The sequence below is a fragment of the Mytilus edulis genome, unplaced genomic scaffold, assembly GCF_963676685.1.
Source record: "Mytilus edulis unplaced genomic scaffold, xbMytEdul2.2 SCAFFOLD_439, whole genome shotgun sequence".
NCBI lineage: Eukaryota > Metazoa > Mollusca > Bivalvia > Mytilida > Mytilidae > Mytilus > Mytilus edulis.
In genome coordinates, this window is record NW_027268673.1 from 16,332 (window position 1) to 38,559 (window position 22,228).

At 32.4% G+C, this 22,228-nt stretch overlaps 2 protein-coding genes and 1 long non-coding RNA gene across 3 annotated transcripts; 2 read left to right on the forward strand and 1 right to left on the reverse strand.

Moving 5' to 3' along the window:
- Positions 1-1,689: 1,689 nt before the first annotated feature.
- On the forward strand, positions 1,690-8,528 carry LOC139508184 (calmodulin-like). The gene is made up of 4 exons (XM_071295926.1): positions 1,690-1,994; positions 2,950-3,093; positions 5,510-5,755; positions 8,064-8,528. Exons 1-4 carry the CDS (start codon positions 1,958-1,960, stop codon positions 8,090-8,092), a joined length of 456 nt encoding a protein of 151 aa, XP_071152027.1. The 5' UTR covers positions 1,690-1,957; the 3' UTR covers positions 8,093-8,528.
- A 4,128-nt stretch (positions 8,529-12,656) lies between these two features.
- LOC139508185 (uncharacterized) lies at positions 12,657-17,765 on the forward strand. Its single transcript, XM_071295927.1, has 4 exons — positions 12,657-12,723; positions 13,911-14,054; positions 15,238-15,489; positions 17,523-17,765. The coding sequence occupies exons 1-4, from the start codon at positions 12,684-12,686 to the stop codon at positions 17,549-17,551; spliced, it is 465 nt and encodes a 154-aa protein (XP_071152028.1). The 5' UTR covers positions 12,657-12,683; the 3' UTR covers positions 17,552-17,765.
- Positions 17,766-18,120: 355 nt separating this feature from the next.
- LOC139508187 (uncharacterized) lies at positions 18,121-21,090 on the reverse strand. Its single transcript, XR_011661120.1, has 2 exons — positions 21,026-21,090; positions 18,121-18,262 (listed from the first exon to the last, which is right to left on the reverse strand). It is a non-coding gene; the product is annotated as an uncharacterized lncRNA (long non-coding RNA).
- Between the last annotated feature and the right edge of the window lie 1,138 nt (positions 21,091-22,228).

Genomic DNA, 22,228 nt, shown 5'->3' on the forward strand with positions numbered 1-22,228 from the left:
CCGCATCTTCTTACAATGTATATCTATTGGGGTCTTTCTACTGGTAATATCGGGTGGCCCTGTATTTGCAGAAGAATTTCAGTAACATACATCACATAAACATATACAATCAATTGGACCCAGGACCATTCCAGTATATTATCCTTTGTAATAAATTCCATTGTCTGTGAACATGTAGCAGTTTGTACAAATTATAATTCACTTATTACTTGTACAATAACTTATAGTATGGATTTTGTTATAGAAATAAGCATTGGTTCACCCTATAGATTTTAGATGACCACATACTGATCTTTATGTTGTACTATTACACCACTGTCCCTGATTAGGGGAGGATTGGACACCAACTAGCATGCTTAAGTTGACGCAGTCACATTCTGTATGTGCCTAGTTCAAAGTCAGGATCCTGGATTCAGTGGTTGTAGTTTGTTACTGTGTTACTAAGTTTCTCGTTCACTATTTTGTGGATAAATTAGGCAGTTAGTATCTCCTTTGAATTGTTTTATATTACTGAGTGGTGTGGGTTTGAATTATGGCTTTGCGAATTATACAACATCTTTTTCTTTTAGCATTTATATTATAAGTGCTACTCCCTCTCTTTTCATTTACATGAAAGAGAACCCTGATCACCATATTCTTAAAAGCTTTTTAGCTGCTTCACATGGCGAAAAGTGAAGCTCAGAAACCATTGATGCAAATACAGATGTGTCTTCAGTTTAATTTTTCGACAAATACCCTTTTTAAAATCCTACAGCTTCTCCAATGCTGTACCCAAATTTTCCATATTCTATAATTTCACATAAGATACATGATTGGTGTTTCACTTGGTGTCATCCAAATTTTCACTAGGTCCAATTTCTATTATACTATCAGAATTCTCACATGAGTCAATTTCTATTATCAGAATAACCACAACTGGCATGCATGTTTCAGTTACAAGTCCTGTCTCCAATGATCTGGGTATTTTTGTATTTTATAAGTAAGTTTTATCATGAGGTCATTAAATAAAAAAACTATATTGTGCATCAATGTTTTTTTTATTACTTGTAAAGTATATATATTGCTTTTCAGATTTTTTTTTATCTAAAAATCAAATTGATAATAAAGTGTCACTGGCTGCACAATTTTCAAAAATTAAATAAAAAAACCTAAATCATTAAAAATTGACCCCTCAAATGCCCTAGATTAAAAATATCCCTATATCAAAAACAGAAACTAGTAATTTCGTTCAGAAAAATTCAACATCCATACTATAACTTATTGTACAAGTTACGGGAAAAAATCAACCAAGGCAGAACTGCCTCAACGGCCGAAACGTCTTGTTTACACAAATTTTCTAGGTCATGATACCACAAGTTATATACTAAGATCTACGAGTCATCTACTGGATTGGTCCTGGACAGATTTATTTTCATATTTCATTACTGTTATCTGTTATTATCCCTTTTCAATTCCTTGTTATCTGTTTTTTCACCAAATCAATTCACTGTTTTGCTGTTATGGGGACCCCCTTGCCCCCCCCCCCCCTCATTATGTTTGTCGAATCTTCGGTACTAAGTAAATGTTTTTTGGCAGATGTCCCTGTGCAGTTTGTGATTGACAACATCTAAACAACAATAAATACTGTCTATATGATTATGCATTAATTGTTCTTTGTTTTAAATGTGCACAGTTAGAATGATTTTTGAAACAAATTTATAGATTACAGATTATTAATGTGTATTTCTATTCAACTAAATAAATAAGCAATAAAGAGGTACTAAAATATATTAAACAAACAATGAATTATTATGCAATCAAGATATACTTACAAATACGATGACATATAATACAATCGAGATAGACTTCCTAAATGCATCTTTCCCGGAATCGGCAATGTGTGTTTTTACAGAAAAGGTTTTATAAAATAATTATCTTGAGAATTTTCATGCATTTGACCATTTAACCATTTGAAACCATGCAAGCAGGTGATATTACGAAAGCCAACTTGTCAGGTAAGAATGACTACTGTATACTTTTACGGCAAATGATCAAGGGGATCAAAAACTGGGGGTAGGGGTCCACCTGATGCTTATTTAATCATATCACATATCGATCGATCTGATTCTTAACCAAAGTTTAGGAGAGCTTTTGCGGCAAAATTACTAACACCTTTATACTTTAACATGTCTAATGTATACTAGTAATTTTGCATAACAGTAAATGGGATACTAGAATAGAGTAATGTATGTTAGATGCTGGATATATATTGTTGGAATTCTAATTGCCACTAGTTGTTTAAATGCACAACTGCTGTCGTTGAATTGATACCGTTAATGACATTGTAAATTTCGGGAGATCGCTTAAGTTTGAAAAAACATAGATAAACAAGCTTGAGAATAGTAACATTTTGCTATTTACAAAATTTAATGTAAACAAAACCACCTCCCATATATTTTTTTATTAAGTAATTGGACGCTGTATGTTGAAGATATGCATGTAAAGTGATTGTTACAGTTTTCTTGAAACGCGGAATGTTTTACTTGCTTTCAATTCGTATATATAAAAATAGCATCCAATTTAATACTTGCAGATCATTGAAAAAAGTATGTTTACGTGATTATTTTTTGCATTTCTGAATGTCTTAAAGCAAATTTTTTTAAACACTACACTTAGGCAAAAATTGTGCAGTGTCATCATACGTAAATTTAATTTAACTTCATTAAGGATGAACGTCAAGATATGAGGTAGACATCAACAGGTATCATTGATTTCAAGTACGTTGGGATAGATGTGTTCAATTTAACATAGTCACCAAACTGTGAATTGTTTCGTAAAATTGAAAATAACCAAATTTATTTGTCCCGGGGCTTCACAATGTCTATATTATTTTGAGTTTCCGCAAGATTTGTATGAAATAAGGTTTTAAAATACTTCCTTGTTTTAATGTTAAAATGTCTTATATTTCAGAAATTCAAACTTCGTTTGAATGTCTGCAAAAGAATGTGGATAACAAAGTATCAGTCGAGGAGTGTGTTAGAGGCGGACAACTTATTGGAATTCAAATGACAATCAAAGAAGCACTAAAATTGATATCAAAAATAAATACTGATGGTAAGATAATATGAAGGAAGGACATAATTATGCATAGTTGTAAGGATGAAAGAAAAACGATGGAAGTTTCATAAATGTTCTAAAAGCTGTGGAAATTATTAAATCAATTTATGGAATAAACAATACTGTTCCTCTGTTCACATTGAAAGGGAGGTGGCGCCATCTAACATGTCACATTCTGTATTTGCCTGTCCCAAGTAAATAGCATGTAGTTAAATGTTTGTCGTTGTTTTTTTATAAATAAGGCCGTAAATTTCTCAATTGAATTTTTCATTTCGGAACCTTATATAGCCGACTGTACGGTATCGGGTTTTTTTGTTTATTGTAGAAGGCCGCACGATTACCTATACTCGCTCATATTCACTTTGATGAATAGTTGCCTCATTGGTTATCATACAACATCTCCTTATTTTCATAATGCTGACAAGATACAGTAATTAAAAGTTATTAATAATAGTATCATAATTTAATGACAGTCCTTTATCAGGTTTGTCTTCAAAAATGAATATTTTGGGAAGATATAAATAGTTTATTTATGTAACCTGAATATATTTTACAAGTACTTTACCTTCTAATGGTTACCCCTCCCAAACAGTTAATTAAATCTACAAAATCGTTGACTTTTTCTGAGATTGTTACTTCTCTATAACAATCTGTAGTATTGAAAAAGAAAATAGCTCAAAATAACTTTCTTGTGTCCGAAGCGATTTTATGGATTACACTTAACCAAAAATGCCCAATCAAAAACATTTGACAGGCAGGAATGTACTAATACGAAGAAATGATATATACATTATACAATAAACAAAATGCAAATCAATTGTTGTTCGACGGGAAAATATCAAATAAGCATTAAGAAAATATATATAGATGTGGACCACGTGTCGTACGTATTGAAATTGTTAGCATACATTTTTTGATAAATGAAAATGTTAATTGACTTTGATGGAGAAAAAGAAGATTGATTGATGTTTGTCTAGCGTTTGAACAAGACGTTATTCACATTGACTTTTGAGACCCCAAACCAGATGCTCAACTTCTAGATTCTGTTCGCTTGCAGAGAAGCATTTCACAAACCCCTAAGCAATTTTACCAGCCATGACTGTAGGACATGTAGTTAGGCGTGACGATTGAGTATTGCACAGAAGTAAAATGTAGAATAACAATATTATAATTCATTGATAATTATGAAAAAGATGTCGTACGATTGCCAATAAGACAACTGTTCACAAGAGACCAAAATGAAACAGACATTACCAACTATAGGTCACCGTACGGCCTTCAACAATGAGCAAAGCCCATACCGCATAGTCAGCTATAAATGGCCCCGATATGACAATGTAAAACAATTCAATTCAAACGAGAAAACTAACGGCCTAATTTGTATAAAAAAAATGAACGAAAAACAAATATGTAACAAACGACAACCACTGAACTACAGGCTCCTGACTTTGGACAGGCACATACATAAATTATGTGGCGAGGTTGAACATGTTAGCGGGATCCCAACCCTCCCCCTAACCTGGGTCTTAGTAAGGGATTAGTCAAAAGAAGACAATTTGGAAACAGATAACATGGCAACAATATAAGAATGAACACCTGTGACACAGATATAAACAATTGATAGATTATAGGTTTGATGGTATTGTTCGATCTACAGACCGCGATATCAGACGACTAAGAGAATATCATTATCGATGTATTAAAATTAAAAGGCGAATGGAAATTGGAGGGAAATTGCGTTTGATAGCCCGACATAGGAACAACATGTAGAATCAAACATGCCACGTGTGAAGGACTTGTTTCTTTTTTTATACCTCACACAATCATGGTCAGCTCTTGCAATGTGGTATTATAAAAGTTAAAAAAGAAAAAGAAATACTATTGGCTCTTCGATTACAAAGGACATCAATTTGAGATCTAACAGTTACAAACCAAATTGAAATAAAAATATTCCGTTATAAAAACGAAAAAGGTATTCAAAGACAATATAATTTCATTGCTAACTATAATCTCTTAAGCTTCATACTTTTTTGATTCAATAGTTACTGATAGGTCGATCTTTCCAAGACGATATAGATTTCAAAAAATCAAAAATCAGTTTGATGTCTACACAAAATGAAGATAACCCTTCTTTACAATATTTACTCTTTTAACCAAAATTCCAGCGGTATTATATTAAATAAATACATTCTTTGTAGCTGAAAAAATAACAAAACAAAAAATAAAAAGATAGTGCATAATAAAAATTACAAAAATTGTTATCAAAGACAAAAAAGATATCGGAATAAATTTACTTCAACTTCGTGCTTTATTTTGTATTTTTAGGCCTTCATCGAGCGCTATTGGTGAGCGCTTCAGGCGTACACAATTTTAAGCCTGTATCTGACTATGATGTGTTTATTTTCATTTTCAGGTAAAGGTTTGATTACATATGAACAGTACGGACAATTAATGAATTCAAAGTTGAAGAAAGCGGAAAAAGAGAAAGCAATGCATCTGGCTAACTTTAGGAAATTCGATAAAGATGGGAACGGTTCTATAAGCTTCGACGAATTAAAAATGGTTCTTGGGCGGTCAGGATATGGTATGACAGAAAAAGCAGTTTTAGAGCATTTCAATAATGCAGACACAGATGGTGACGGGGAAATCTCATTCAATGGTATGGTTTGTATGCCCACTTAGGGGCATTATGTTTTCTGGTCTGTGCGTCCCTTCATTTGTTCGTTCGTCCGTTTGCTCGTCCGTCTGTTCCGCTTAAGGTTAAATTTTTTGGTCGAGGTAGTTTTTCATGAAGTTGAAGTCCAATCAATTTGAAACTTAGTACATATGTTTCCTATGATACGATCTTTCTAATTTTGATGCCGCATTAGAGTTTTTATCCAATTTTCACAGTCCACTGAATACAGAAAATGATATTGCGGATGGGGCACATTCTTGTTTTACTTAACTTAGATGAATAAAATATATTTTGACTATTTTGACTATTTTATTTATTGTGTCTGTTTGGTTAACGCATCAGTGTAAATATAACGGAATTTGATGAGACTGTCATCAAAGTGAGAGGGTTAGCGCTATATAACCAGGTTTAATCCATCATTTTCGACATTTGAAAATGCCTGTACCAAGTCAGGAATATGACAGTTCTTGTCCACTCGTTTTAATGCGTTTTGTAATTTGATTTTGCCATGTGATTATGGACTTTCCAAATTGATTTTCCTCTGGGTTCAGTATTTTTGTGATTTTACTCTTTTCTGTAATTCTTAGCCGATTTATCGTTTTCCTTACATGTTGATTATTTTTATTTAATCAACGTGTGGTTCGTTTGATCCCAGCTATTCATTGGTCGAAATTCGATTATGACTTCAAATTGTCTTGCTTTTCTTCTGAATTTACTATTGTGACGTCATGAAAAAAGGCGACCATGCCTGATGACGTCACATAACAAGAACACATTTTTTCAGAAGAAGGAATAAGTTTGCCTGCATACTGCATAATAATAATTAGAGAAACTGATTCTACCACCAAATCTCGTGTAATACGATATTTATCCACTCTCGACAGCTAAATTTGAAAATTTAACTGTCTCGAGTGGATAAATATCGTATCACACTTGATGCAGTGGTAGAATCTATATTTCTCCCTCTAGAGATTGTTTTTATATAATGGTCAGCAAAGTGGTAAAAGTACGAGGAAAATTGTCTAGAATAAAACTGGTAGTTTAAGATTCTGTGATTATACTAGTGTCGGATAACTGTTCCATGTTTACCGTTAAGTTGACATGTACACGGGTATGAATAATCCTCGACAGTTTTTCATAGTTTACAATATTTTACCACTCTTTTAAACATTCCGAGGTGTTATGTTACAATTCGAACCATCGAATCTTATACTGTAGCATCAGATGGACAATCTATTTACAGTGAAACCTGACTGAACCGAATCCTGCATAAACCGAAAACCTGTCTAAACCAAACATGTTCTTAAAAGCACCATCATATCGAATTGTTTGCGTTGTGAACCTGATAAAACTGAACACAATCTAAAGTCCCGAAGAGGTTCGGTTTAAACAGGTTTCACTGTATATCATTAATGACACATTTAATTATAAAAGTTGTGGTTCCTGGTCAGACTGACCTAAATGACGCATTAACTAGAAATAAAAATATGTGGTATGTGTGCCAAGGAGAGAAGTCTCCATTCCAGAAAAGACTCATTTTAGCAAAATGTTTAATTGTCTTCAAATGTGTTCTGTATCTCAGAAGTCTACTTGCAAGAATTTCAAAGAAGTTAAACATGCATCTATCGTATTCAAACCTTGTTGCCTCATCAGTAGTCAGCACTTGACATGAATTTTCATTGATATGGTCATATTTATAAATAAACTGTTTACAAAACTTTTGAGTTTTTGAAATACTGAGGCTTTTCTTCATCAGGAAAAGATTACCTTAGATGTATTCTGCTAGACTTTTAGGATTTTTGGTCCTCAGATCTCTACAACTTTGTACTTTATTTGGCCTTATTAAGTTTTTTGGATTCGAGCGTCACTGGTGAGTCTTTTGTAGACGAAACGCGCGTCTGGCGTAAATACAAAATTTAAACCTGTTATCTATGATGAGTTTATTTATATTCTAGTACTTAAATCAATTATTATTCAACTCGGTTACAATTTTGTTTTACTAGCTACATAATTCACACAACCGTTTCACGTACAATACAAAACATTACACCTAAAGACTAGACAGATCATAATCTCACGTCATTAGCATGATTACGCACCGACTCAAAGCAGACATTTTGAAAGTAACCTGGACCCAAATATAGAAAACTTATACAAAACACCATGTTAATGATGAGATAAATGAGATAAAAAGTGTTTGAAATCAAAATGAATAGCCATCATCTTTTTTTCAGGGAAAGGATGTCATATCTCTATTATTGTTGTTGTTAAAATCTTTTCAATTTTTCAGAATTTGTTAAATACTTTTGCGAAATATGATGTCTTTGTATCCATTGGTTGACATAAGACATATTGAGAAGAACCTGTAAATCTGAAGAATTTCATCAATACTAGGACAATAAAGAGACAGCTTATTCTCCACAGTTATTCATTCAAATGGAATACGGTCATTTACCCGTGTGTCAGTGTGGCATCAAATGAAAACATTCAAGTTACTTTCCCGCAATTATGTTTTGATTAACTTTTTTTTGGCACATATTACATGTACAAATGTATGCATAGTCTGATATGAAAAGATTGAACAGAGGATAATGATTTCAAAAAGGTGATGTCGTTGATTTATCTACAGAAGTGTGTTATTTTCTGCCATGTGATTATATGTATCGTTTGTGACATCTACATGTCATGTCATATATTTTGTCAATTTGTTTATAATGATTTCATAAAAAGCATATTAAATCAATTTAATCTTTTATCTAATATCGGATTTTGGTTATAAAATACCATGATATCTTATCAATATATTCTATTTTATTTACATTTTAAAGGTTTAATTAAGGCGACAATTGTTAACCGCTGTTCGAATCTGCAAATCGATTCGGAACAGACAAACCAAATGGACACACAAAAAATGAAAATCGCGCAAACTTTTGGGTTTAGATAATTATAATGTATCATTAAATGATATGAGCAAATAAGCCCTAATACGGATAAATCAGCATGTACAATACTGAAAACGTTCCACTGTCGGTATAAATCAAGATTTAATATTACTCTTCGAACAGGGCCAATACGGAAAAAAACAGGGCCAATACAGAAACAAGCGGGAAAAAACCGTATTAACTCAGGGCAAAAACAGGACGTTCACTTTTTGTTTTCAATTTTCTTACGCCATTACTTAACTTTGGAAGTATCGTTATACATAAAAACATTTGTATAATATTTTGTAAATCAAAATCATAAAATAAGCAGGTTAAATGATGTGTGAAACGGGAAAAAACAGTGCCAATACAAAAAAAAAGCGGGGGAAAGCCGTATTGGCCCATGGGCTAATACGGGACGTCCACTTCCGGTTTTTAATTTTCTCATAATCATTTAATTAAAGTGTTATAAACTGGCTGTTTCTGTATTGGCACTGGAATAGATCCTCGGTCAGCTGTATTTGTCCTCAACCCTACGGGTCTCGAGGCCAATACAGCATTCCTTGAATCTATACCAGTGCCAATACAGAAACAGCGAGTTAATAACACTATAGTATTCATGTCAGGTATGTCATTTGCTGACTTTTTATTTATTCTATAAAGGAGTCACAATAATGTTTTGTGTTCGAATGTTTAGAAATAATACTTTGAAATTGAGAATTATAAATACCACGAAATAAGGCATTTGCACTTCAATTTCGTTGTACTGGTTTGATATATGCAAACTTTTGACACAAAGACTTTAATGTATTGATTATTTGTTTGAGTGATGGTTTAGAAGTGATCGATTGGTTAATTATTGTTTTTTAGTACCAATTTAACTACTACTATTTTGCTACTTAGTTGCGTTTTAATTGGCGAAGGTAGTCACAATGCCCAGAGAGAACAAGCAACCTTCTATTGACGACTTCGAACGCCCTACTTTAATCTATTTGGTTATTTTGTTTCACACAGACTTCATGTTAATATCTACACCTGCATATAACATACTTGCTAATTCAAACATTTCATGTCACTGTGTAAATTGTGGAATGGCGAATATTTCGTCATCATTATTTGAATCATTCATCATCGTTGTTTTAAACTCGTTCTAGTCTATATCTAGTGAAACTACAATATCAAGCTCTGAGATATATCACCACAATACCCAGTATAGAAAATATCGTAAAGATGGACACGAGGGTGTATTGGAAGCTGTACGGGATAGCGTCATCAGTGATGACCTGCCATAACTATGTGACACGGAATCATCATATGGAAATGAAGCAACACCTGACTATAAATCTATCATAGTAAATATGGGATGTCTATATATATTCTTTATTGAAAGTAATGTTATAGCAACGCACCCACAACCAAAACAAAGAAAAATTTACGTCAAGCAGAGAGCAGACATAGAACAAAGGAATCAGATACACATGGACTATCTAAAATAGTACATGGCTTAAACAATGCACATAGCTCAATATCAGAGATGTGGGAGTTCATGAAATCAGGGCTCAAGTATATCCAAGACAAAAACGTACCATCAAAAATGTCTTCAGTCAGATAGCACAAACCTTAGATAAATGGAACAACAAAAAGTATCACACGTAGGAAAAAGAAGCTTTTACAAAACACATACAATCAAAACACCAAAAGACTTCAAGAGACACAAAACTATCAAAAAGACTCACAAAAAAAATGTAAGAAAGCTTATTCTACATACATCCATGACATCATCAACCCTGAACAGAAATTCAATCCTAAGAAGTTTTGAAGCTTGATAAAGAATAAAAGATGCCAAAATATAGGAGTGGCGCCACTTAGACACACAAATGTAGTTCTAATATTCAGGAAAAGGAATCGTAGCCAAGAATCAAACTACCGAAATTTCTTGCTCACTACAATATTATGAAAGTATTGGTGCATATCATCTGTACTAATATCATTAAACACATAGAAAGTCACTTCATATCGACTGATGCTTCACATGGTTTTAGAAAATGGCGGTCCAGTTCATAAATGTGCACGCTACCCCCCCCCCCCCCCCCCCCTCCCCCCAAAACAAACACGTTTTTTAGTTTGTTATCCCGATTTTGTTTTTTGTCCATGGATTTATGAGTTTTGAACAGCGGTATACTACTGTTGCCTTTATTACGACCCTCGCGTAGTTTTATGTCAATAATATATGATAAAGATGAAACCTACGTTACAAGAAGACCTTTTTTATGTATCTTGCTCATAGTCCAAACTATTGAGAGGTTATTCGTGGTGTGAGAATCGATTATTATTTAAGATTTAAATTTAAATAAAGATAATTTTAAATCTTATTTATTAAATACACATTTAATTCTATTGTTTTATTATTTATCTGATCATTTGACCTGTGACCATCAGATGTTTGTGATGAAAGAACAAAACAAAGAGAATATTAAATGGCGTTGGTTCAGCATTAAGTGATAAAATGAGAAGATAAAAATTTTAGTGTGTTGAATTACAACACGAGGGGTTTTCAAATAAATAAAGTTCAAACATAGGTCTGACAATTTAACAAGTTTGGTGGATGACGATGTTTTAGAAAAACACGTAAGTAGGTTTACATATTTTCATCGCTTAAGCTTAGGAAAGATGGTTAAGTTAGTTCAATATTTTAAGTTTGAAATTATTGTGTTTAAATGTTTCTTGTATATAAATAAATAACGTCAGCAGTACCAAAAGTTACAGATTTTGACGACTAATGTCTCTTCAGTGATTCTCGAGAGGAACATATTTAAAATTATAATGCAATTATTTTGTATCAATGGTTCTGATTGGATGACAGTTAGCGTAAAATTCTCAATCTCATTGTCTGTAACTAAGGAAGCCGAAATTTTGAATTGTTGAATATATTGACATGTTATTTCTATAAGCCAAAAAACTCACATTTTGCGCCTAAAAATCTTCTTTTTATCAAAATTCATAACCTAATACAGAGTAAACAGTAAAGGGCTGATATAACGTAAATGGACAGAAAAAATTGCAAGAATTCAGACAGTGATTCGGTTAAATGTTCTTCTAGTGTTTATCTAAAAGCCGAAAACAAGCATGAAAGCGTTAAATAAACAAGAAATTAGAAATACAGAGAGTGCATATTGAATTAAAAAAAGAAAGAGATGATCACAAAAACAGAGAAGCCAGGTAATATATTTCAGTCAGAATATTGAAATGAAAATAGAATAAAACAGCAAGCGGGAACATACCAATGACTCAGATAAATAACCAAAAAACAAACCAATACAGAAAAAAAAAATTTAATCGATTGATAAATATCAAAATGCAGTCAATATATAATCTACCGATGTAAACAAAATGCGAAAAATTTAACAATGACGTACGCAGTATATTGAATAATTATTTTCAAGAGGGTTTGGGAAAGTACATTCAAACTAATTCTTTAATAAAAGTAACTTGAAACTCTAACCAATCAAGACAAACACTAAGAAGAAAACAAGCTGAAGCAAATATGTTGCGGCTTGATAAACATTCTTACGACGTTTCGTCCCCGAGGGTATAACCAGCCCAGTAGACATGAATATCAATAATGTGGTCATTTTTATAAATTTTCTGTTTAAAAAAACTTTGAATTTTTCGAAAAATTAAGGATGTTCTTATCCCAGGCACAGATTACCTTAGTCGTATTTGGTATAACTTTTTGGAATTTTCGATCCTCAATGCTCTTCAACTTTGTGATTGTTTGGCTTTTTAAATATTTTGATATGAGCGTCACTGATGATTCTTGTGTAGACGAAACGCGCGTCTGGCGTACTAAATTATAATCCTGGTACCTTTGATAACTATTAACGAAGTATAAAATTCACAGAAATTAGAGAGAAAATAAATTTTATATTTTTATCAAATATTTTATCTTAGCGAGATTAAATTTCAATTTTAGATAGACAAAAGATACCATGACAGACCAAGGAGATATAAGTAAAGAACATCTTTCAGGTAAATGTATATACTACCGACCGAAAGGAGATTTGAAGATTACGTCAAGCAGACTAGCAAATGAACTTCGAGGTCAAAACATTTTTCTTAAAATATTCTGTACTTAGTCAGGAATAAGGCAGTTGCTATCAAATAGTTCGTCTCTATATTCGGTGGCGTATGTTGTTGTTGCTTTTTGGTGTTCCTGTTGTTCTTTTGTCTTCCTCTTATAATTAATGTATTTCCCCCCGTTTTGGTTTGTTATCAGGATTTGTTTTCTCTCGATCGATTCATGACTTGTGAACAGCAGTATACCACTGCTGTCTGTATTTCTGAACATGACAAACATGTTTAAGCGTTAGAAAAGCAAGTGCGTTGACGGTGTGTCTTAAAATATGATAATATTTAAACGGTTACCTACAATTTAGATGCTATCTGACAATACCTACACATTTTTATAGATAAAAATAGATAAAAATACTATCAAATGATAGTTCGAATTAAATGGCTTACATTAATTAATCTGGTCAAAAAATCGTACTACTATTTTAGTATAACCTTTTTATCTTATATATCAATGTATACGTATTAAATTATATGTACTTAGTTATTATGTTCATTTGTGTATCATGGTTGGGGTCGAAAGATTCTGACAAGACGGTTAATTTCTTATAACCTTAAAAAATGACAAAAATAAGACTAGAAATGTCTAGATGTGGAGTTCGTGTTGCTGAGTAATTGGTTTTCTATGATGTGTTTTGTGTAATGTTTGTCTTATTGTCGTTTTCGCTGTTTGCACCATCAGTTTAATTTCAACTAACAGTATGAATATTCCTTTAGTATCGTTCGTCTCCCTTATCGAAACCAATTGGGTAACCTTCATTTTTTGTTCGATTATAAATGTAAACAGAAGATTCGTGTTAAGAACACAATCAAAATCTCTACCGACAATTTTCTCTTTTGGGATACAAAGATGACTTAATTCGGCAAACTACTTCACTCATATCTAGTTGAAAGCTCATGTTAGTATATTTGATCACTCTATATATTAATATATAGACCACTTAAAACTGTAATAATTTTACTGCTCCACATATGGCTACAATCCAGTAGTTAAGGGACAAACCTCGAAATTAAAATAATAACATGTAATCGCAATTGATCTTCATAATATTGGTCAGGGTAGAAATGTCTTTTCCATTTTTCAGAAATCAAACGAACATTTGAATTATTAGATTTGAACAAAGATAACAAATTGTCTGCAAAAGAATTTGTAAAAGGAGGCCATTTTATAGGAGTTAATATGACACTACAACAGGCTCAGCAAATGATCAAGGAAATTGATACAGATGGTAAGATATGTCAGATAATACTGCAAAATCCGTATACTGATCATCTCCGTTCCGTTACCATTCTCTTTACTCCATCACTCAGGGGGCACAGTAATATAGGTGGCATGGTAGTATTTCCTGGTCCATAGGGGATAATGATAGCCTTTTTAGAATTTTCTCCCATTTCTAACACTGCGAAAAATTCTACATTCACAGTCAACTAAAGTACTTTCATTTTACTATTAAGAAATGAATTTGAAAGTGTATCATGACCGTTTACTTTTTTTGCTATTTTTAAAAACCTAAGGCCACTAGTGCTTTTATGTCTGTTATCGTGCAGTGAATACAAAATTTTTAAAAAATCCAAAAAATTCATTTGCATCTGTATGTAAAATTATTTCATGTTTCTCTACACCAGATGCATCCCCTCAGTTTTGGAAAGTATTTCAGTTGATACTATAGTTTTTGTCCAATCACACTGTTCAGTTACATTGACTAGGGTAGGGTACGCAAAGGAGCAACCTAAATTCTGGAATGCAAATACTACCGTGCCACCTATAAGCTGCATGGTTCTCGGCTGACTATTACATTTTGTTCATTTGAGTGTAGCGTAATACAATCGGATTACAGTTTAACAGTAGTATTAACATTACATAATGCATGTTGCTCTTTTGTATAGTATTACGTCATTGTATCTGAGCACTGTTATTGGGAAAAAATACAGTATCTACTGAAGCTGAGTGATGAATCAGGTTTAGAAAATATCTTCAATAATTTTAGATAAAATTGAAAATTCCTTTTTGAGAACTTTTTAAAATTTTGTATTCAATGCATGATAAGAGATATAACAGCACTAGCGGCTTATAAAGATAACAGAAAAGGCTGTTACTGTCAGAAGGTGTGATTTTACTTGTGATTTTTGTATTTACATATCAGTGGTAAACGTGTAATGAAGGGTGTCATGGCCTATAAAATAAGAGGTTTTGAGACCAAACACCCAAGAGAATCGCATGGACTTTATATTGTGTCATAGTAAGCCCTATACACTCAAATTCATTCTGCGCACGTGTCTCTGGTTTTATCAGAGTCACCTGCTCTTCTGAATCAAAACCAAAAAGTAATCTAGTTTTTTTTTTAGTTTTCTTTTTATCCAATTTAAAGGAACACGTTTTTATATTTTCAAATATATTCTTATTATTTTTAGGAAATGGTTATATTGAATATGATGAATATAAAAGCATTATGTCTAAACAATTAAAAGAAATGGACAGACGTATTGATAAAAAGAAGGCACTTTATATGAAAAATTTCAAAAAGTATGATACAGACAACAGTGGGGAGGTAGATTTAGGTGAATTGAAGAAAGTTATGTCTGGGTGTAAAATGACAGAAGAAGAAATAGAAAAACAATTCAATGAGGCAGATGTTAATGGTGATGGCAAAATATCATACAGTGGTAAATGTTTCTTTGTATATCTGTTTGTTTTTATACATTGCAGTTATTAATATACCAACATAACGGTGACTGCCGTAACCCTTATTTTGACATTTTTACCTGTTATGTCTTGTTCTGTTCACACATCGTTGTCAAAATAATGGAATTTTATACGACTGTCATACACGTGACAGGTTTAGCTAGCTCTATAATGTATAAAACCAGGTTAAATCCACCATCTTCTACATAATAGTAATTGCCTGTACCAAGTCAGGAATATGACAGTTGTTGTCCATTCGTTTGATGTGTCTGAGCTTTTGATTTTGCCATTTGCTTAGGGACTTGCCGTTTTGAAATTTCATCGGAGTTTATTTTTTTGGGATTATACTTTTTAAATGTCTGAGTTCAGTAAACCAACTTTTTTTTAACTTTTAAACTTTTTACACATACAAATGATCATAAAGCAATAGTAATGAAATACAATATAACTGGCACAAATATTTTGTATTCCAATATCAAATGGAAGGTGTTTATCTTATATAACGCTCACAAATTTCTTTACAGCTTCGATTAGAGAATGCAATTATCTTTTAAAAACGAGTTAAACTCATTTTATGATTTTATTTTCAATGAGATTAATAAATAAATTCAACATAGATACTAGGATTTAAATTTTGTATTTGCGTCAGACGCGCGTTTTGTCTACAAAAGACTCATTAGTGACGCTCGAATTTGAACGATCACTGTCATTCAACACAACTTTTCAAACGAAATATTTTTGTAAAAGGAAAGATAACTCATTCTTTATTGTTTATTTGTATGTACAAATGTATATCAAACTAGAACACACCCGTGATATCACGGGTCCGTGACTGAATTAAAGTATATAACAATGCGCAAGCCTTATTTTAGTATTAGTATTGTCATCTGATAAAGTCATGCCGATTATAAGATGCACAGTTTTTCTCTGATTTCAAGTCTTTCTGTTTGAACCCGTCGAACTGAAACAATAATATTAATTATTTGGAAAACAAAAGGTCCTGGAATGGAGTATTTTTTAATCAACAGCATTGTCCTGTATAAGTTATAAATAAAGTTGAATTCTTTGCTTCGCTGTTTTACGTCATGCCAACTAACAAATTGAAAACTGTACCTATACGCCTTATTTTTAGTACAGATTTTTAGTATTCGTATTGTTATCTTAGAAAGTCTTACTGATTAAAATACTACAATAGGTAACAATTTGACAATTTAGTAGTGTCAACCCTGTGGTTATGACCCGTGTATATAGCATATTAATCCTGAATACAACGTTTGGTGGTGCGCCTGTCAGATGCGGAACGTACAGATAAGGTAATAGGTAACAGGTGAATATACTATTGGTATCGGTAGCGGACTCAACCCGGAACTTCTTAATTATTGGCAATATTAATTACGTGGAAAACAAAAGGGCCTGGAGTGGTGTAATTTTTAATCTACACCTTTGTACTATATTAGTTATATATAAAGTTGAATTCTGTGATTCGTCGTTTTTACGTGATGACGGCTGACAAAATGGACCTCGTAATTTTAGTATTATAGATATCCGCTTGAGTATCAGTAAAGGACTAAATATGCTATGGTCCAGCAAATTATCAGTGAAGATATTTCATCAAACAAACCCTTCGATATTTTATGAGACGGTAGTTTCTGACTGGATAGAAGTACACAGCCTTCATCGAAAACGCCAAAAGCAACAAACATCAGAAAATTCTGCGACCCTCTGCCAACGTGTCGTGTACTGAATGTGGCGACGCTATCATGAGACATGTAACTGCTAAAAACAGTTTGAAAAAATTAACGTCTCATTACTTAAGTGTTTTATATTTGATCAACTAAACAGTCGATTTACTTGCAGTATTTTCAATCAATTTATTTCAGATTTGTTCTCGTCCTAAATATGCATGAAATATTTGCCACTGAATGTAAGGTAACAAGCCACACTCAATCAACCAAAATATCTATAGTTGTGTGTATATTGCGATTTTGTTAATTCGTTCTTCCTTTTATTTCAGAATTTGTTAAATATTTCTGCGAAATTTAAGCGATTGTAGAGCAATTGATCGTGAAGATTGGATTACAAAGTATTGTATTTTTAATGAACTACATTGACAAAGACCATTTGACTTGCATAGAATTTGTGGAATACGTACGTGTATATATTAGAAAATCTTAAAATCAATATAACCATTTCATATTCATATACATATACATATATTATAATCAATATGTCAATAAAACTTTCTATTTCATTGTAATTTGTATCTGGTCATTCCGTTCTTAATTAACATACAATTGAAAGTTTTGCATGATAAAAATCTATCTGTTAAAACATCTAAATCTAATTATTGTTTACATTAACGTATTTGTATAACATGATGATAAAATAGTGGAGCAGGAATTTCTCCCCCTTTAATGTGCAATCTCGGATTTTGATGTTCAATCTTTTACCTTTTTTATATATTATATATTGTTAAGTGGACATTCTATATGCAAGTTGATTAGATTATTTAAAATGTTCCATGCTAAATAATGAAATATATACAGGTAATATTGATGTTGTATGTTTATAACATAAACGGTGCTAACAATGAAATCCACTTCATTCATACATAAATGTTTAATGTATCTATTACACATTGTAAAACAAATAGTAATATGTGCTTCTATAGCCGTACCAATAATGTTCCTAATTTTTAAAAGTACAATGCTCCTCAGGAAGTAAATCACTGATCACAGAAAGTTTTCACAAATTCTGAAAAATAACAAAACAAAATAAAAAGAAAGTTCTTACACACTTAAGCTTAGCCAGTTCACTTTGGCCAAGTTCCAATGGATATCTAGAGTAGATCGGATTGACATGGTCATATATAACACCTGTTATGATTGGATTTAGCTTCCCGCCATTAGAACTCAATGAGCCCTGGGTTGTGGCAGGGTTACTTGAGATCGACTCGATATCCCGGATGTTATGACGTGGATCCAATCAAATTTGAATGTTAACATATTCAGAGTAGGGGCCTTGTACTTCCGTTAATCTAGAGTCCTTACTCTTCAAAATTATTTACCGTTCATATGGAACTATAGTCAGAACTCGAGTTCCATCCGAACTTGGCCTTTGATATTCAACATCACGCGACAAATATTACAATGTAACATGTATATGAGACACGAATATGCATTATACTTTGAACTAGACCGACGCACCTGGTCGCATTTTTAACATGCTATTTCACACCACAAAGTAACAGTCTATCAGAAGACATGCCACCCTGCCTAGGAGCATTAGTCTGTTAACGACCAAATCAGTCCGTAATCCTTAACGCCGCGTTTTAAGGACAGAAGCAGAAAATACCGAATTATAAGTCTATGGTTTGAACTACCCGAGGATCGACCTCGCGACCTTTAAAATTTTAAGTGAGCACGACACCGAGTCCATATAGATACATGTACATAGCCGACGGTCTTCTTAAGTATATAAAGTAAGAAAGAGCAGGCTGTGTGATTATGCAAGCGTTTGGTGAAACAAGAATCGGATAAAAAATGACCACCTTCAACCATCACATTTTCATGTACTTGTTTCAATTCAAAATTGTTTTTATCGTATATAATCTTTTTTTTTCACAGAATGAAATGTTGCTCACCACTTTTTTTACATGTCTCAATTTCTTGTTTATTTGTGTCGTTTGGTTGCTGTCTTATTTATGTATATCCCTGATCTCTTGTTATTGATATAACAAGTCAATACATCACTGTCTTATTTGTCATAGTTTTGTGAGAGTGGTTTTTAACAACTAAAGTGTACATAAGTAAAATTGATTTTTGTTTGTTCTTACATACAATGTATTAGCTAAGTGGTAACTATTTAAATATTTATAAATCTCCTCGTATGTAATTGGTGTGTAATATAATGAAGCCCAGTCAAACATAAACCGATAATAGTCTAGTTGTCAAAGAAGAAGGTTTGATCTCCAACCGGGTCAATTTAAAGACTTAAAATATTTGATTTTCACCGCCCAACACGCAACACTATGGGGTTAAATCATAAACATATCGGTTTAATACATTAGCAGGTACAATGAATATATGCATATATATAATGTTGTCTTGCTATCATTCTTAATATGAATGTAATATTTGTCGCTGGACATTTATATCAATCAAATAACCAAGTAAAATTGTTTGAAGCAAGGTTCTACTGATGTAACTGATATAACTTCCGAATACGATTATCATCAACGTAAACTCACGTTCCACGCGCTATGATAATTATAATGACATACTATGTATTATCTGCGATTTTTATTTTTTTTTTCAAATAAAAAAAGGCAAATGATTACTGTAAACCTGTAATTTAGAACAAACACTTTTTAAGTTGGCTTTTCAGATTTGCAAAACAAAAAATCTAAAAGTACATACACGGGACATCTCTAATCAAACAACAAACAAAATTAACTTTTTTTTATTCGAGCGTCACTGATGAGTTTTTATTCGAGCGTCACTGATGAGTCTTTTCTAGACGAAACGCGCGTCTGCTGTATATACAATGTACTAAATTTAGTCCTGGTATCTATGATGAGTTTATTTATAAAACTTCGATAGCTACAGAGATATTTAATATTTCAGCGGTTTGACACTAGTGAAATGAGACCCTATATAGATCTATATAGATTTGACCCTCACTGTGCATTTATTTTGCTACTAACAATAGTATCATTAGTTGGAATTTTCAGTTAAAATTTAATGATTTTTTGCTAATGCATATATCAAAACAAAGCCTTCCTGAATTATATCACACAATCTCATCCATAATGTAGATGAAACTTGTGCATTTTCATGAAAATTTAATATCTTTAGGTAATTTTTAAATCCGCTTTATATTTCCCTTTAATCTCATATTACTGTTGAAGGCTAGATACATTTTGTACGTTAAGCCTGTTTCAGAGATCTCGAAAGTGGACGTCCAAAGCTTTACAAAGCACCAACACAATTTTGATATCATGAAATCAAAAAGAATAGAGGACAACAGATCTCTTCAATGACCACTAGGGATCACGTTTTCGATGTCACTTTAAAGCATATATATATATATAGAATATATTTAAACAAAGCAATAAAATAAAACAAATTTTTAGGAGTGTTGTCCTCGTTTACACTTTTTCTACCTCTTTAAGATTACACGCTACTTGACAGTAACGATGTATTTTTGTTTCAAAGAAAATCAATTTGTAAAATGGCCGTCCGACAGTGAGGCGTTTGTTAAACTTCGTATTATCTGGCATCAGAGGTTGAGTCTATTTTGGTGCCTCTCTTAACTCGAATTATGTTACCTGGGTGCAGATGACACACATTAAATAAAACAGAGGTTGCCGAAAATGAAACCCGAGTTTATATTTTTGGAAATATGCTAAACTGCACACATTTCCGCTAGCCAATGGTTACGACCCACTCCCCTCCACTGGAGTGGATCGTAACTCTTTGCTAGCGAAGATGAAATGCACACAGAAAGTAGTAATACCTTTATATTCAACGCGTCCATTTCCGTCTTCATCCGCTTCAAGAAAGAGGTCGTCTAAGTATTCCTTTCCGTTTCAAGACAGCTTTAAGTTCTTCTTTGTCTATAAATCCACTATTGTCTTTATCAAACTTTTTAAAAGCTTGTGTGAATAATTGTTCTTCGTATGTTTGTTTCTTGATTTGAACTGATAAGGCTTTTAGATACTCCTCCCAAGAAACCAGTCCGTCTCCTATTTGAAAATAGTTTAAATGTGATACATATATATATACAAAATTAAAAACGATATCTGAAAGTACAGAATAACAACATGTGATGCATTCTAATAGGGTTCATTTGTTTTTGATAGAAAAAATGTCATATTTATTTATTTAAGAATTGAATGCTTCTTTTTGTAACTTCATTGGGGTGTAAAAACGATGACCGAAGTACATTTTGTATGAAGCGCTTCCGCGCTTCATTTTAAAAATATGCGCACGGTCAACGCTTTTACAACCCTATGAAGTTACAAAAAGAAGCATTCAATACTTATAATTACATTTTTTAGCTATGAGCATGAAAACACGAATTTTATAATTGTGGTTTTATTTAATTCACCTGTGCACTTTATTGTTGGAGCACGTGTTATCATGAATGAAAAGTTGTATTGAGCAATGCAACTGCTTACGGAATAACACGTGATGTGCAGTCAGTCTATCAGAATAAAATATTATAATGAAACATACATCTAATGTAATTATTTAAGAATTGAATGCTCTTTTTTGTAAATTTATTGGGGTGTAAAAGCGTTGACCGAAGTACATTTTGTATGAAGCGCGGAAGCGCTTCATACTAAAAATGTGCGCACGGTCAACGCTTTTACAACCCTATAAAGTTACAAAAAAAAGCATTCAATACTTATAATTACATTTTTACTTATAGGATAATGAAAACACGCCTTTTATCAAGTTTTTATTTAAATTTACCTGTGCATTTTATTTTGGGACCTCGTGTCATCATGAATGAAAAGTTGCATTGTGTAATGCAATTGATTAAGGAATATCATGAGATTGCTAGTTAGCCAATCAGAATAACGTATTATAATGAAACATTCATCTGATGTAATTATTAAGTAATGCAATTGATCAAGGAATAACACATGATGTGCAGTTAGCCAATCAGAATAAAGTATCATGATGAAGCATACATCTAATGTAATTATTTATT

Bases quoted from the DNA above. Each gene is read 5' to 3' on its own strand.
- LOC139508184 (XM_071295926.1), top strand. From the start codon at position 1,958: ATGCAAGCAGGTGATATTACGAAAGCCAACTTGTCAG. The intron at 1,995-2,949 runs GTAAGAATGACT...CTTATATTTCAG, and splicing joins TACGAAAGCCAACTTGTCAG to AAATTCAAACTTCGTTTGAA. The intron at 5,756-8,063 runs GTATGGTTTGTA...TCAATTTTTCAG, and splicing joins CGGGGAAATCTCATTCAATG to AATTTGTTAAATACTTTTGC.
- LOC139508185 (XM_071295927.1), top strand. From the start codon at position 12,684: ATGACAGACCAAGGAGATATAAGTAAAGAACATCTTTCAG. The intron at 12,724-13,910 runs GTAAATGTATAT...TCCATTTTTCAG, and splicing joins AAGTAAAGAACATCTTTCAG to AAATCAAACGAACATTTGAA. The intron at 15,490-17,522 runs GTAAATGTTTCT...CTTTTATTTCAG, and splicing joins TGGCAAAATATCATACAGTG to AATTTGTTAAATATTTCTGC.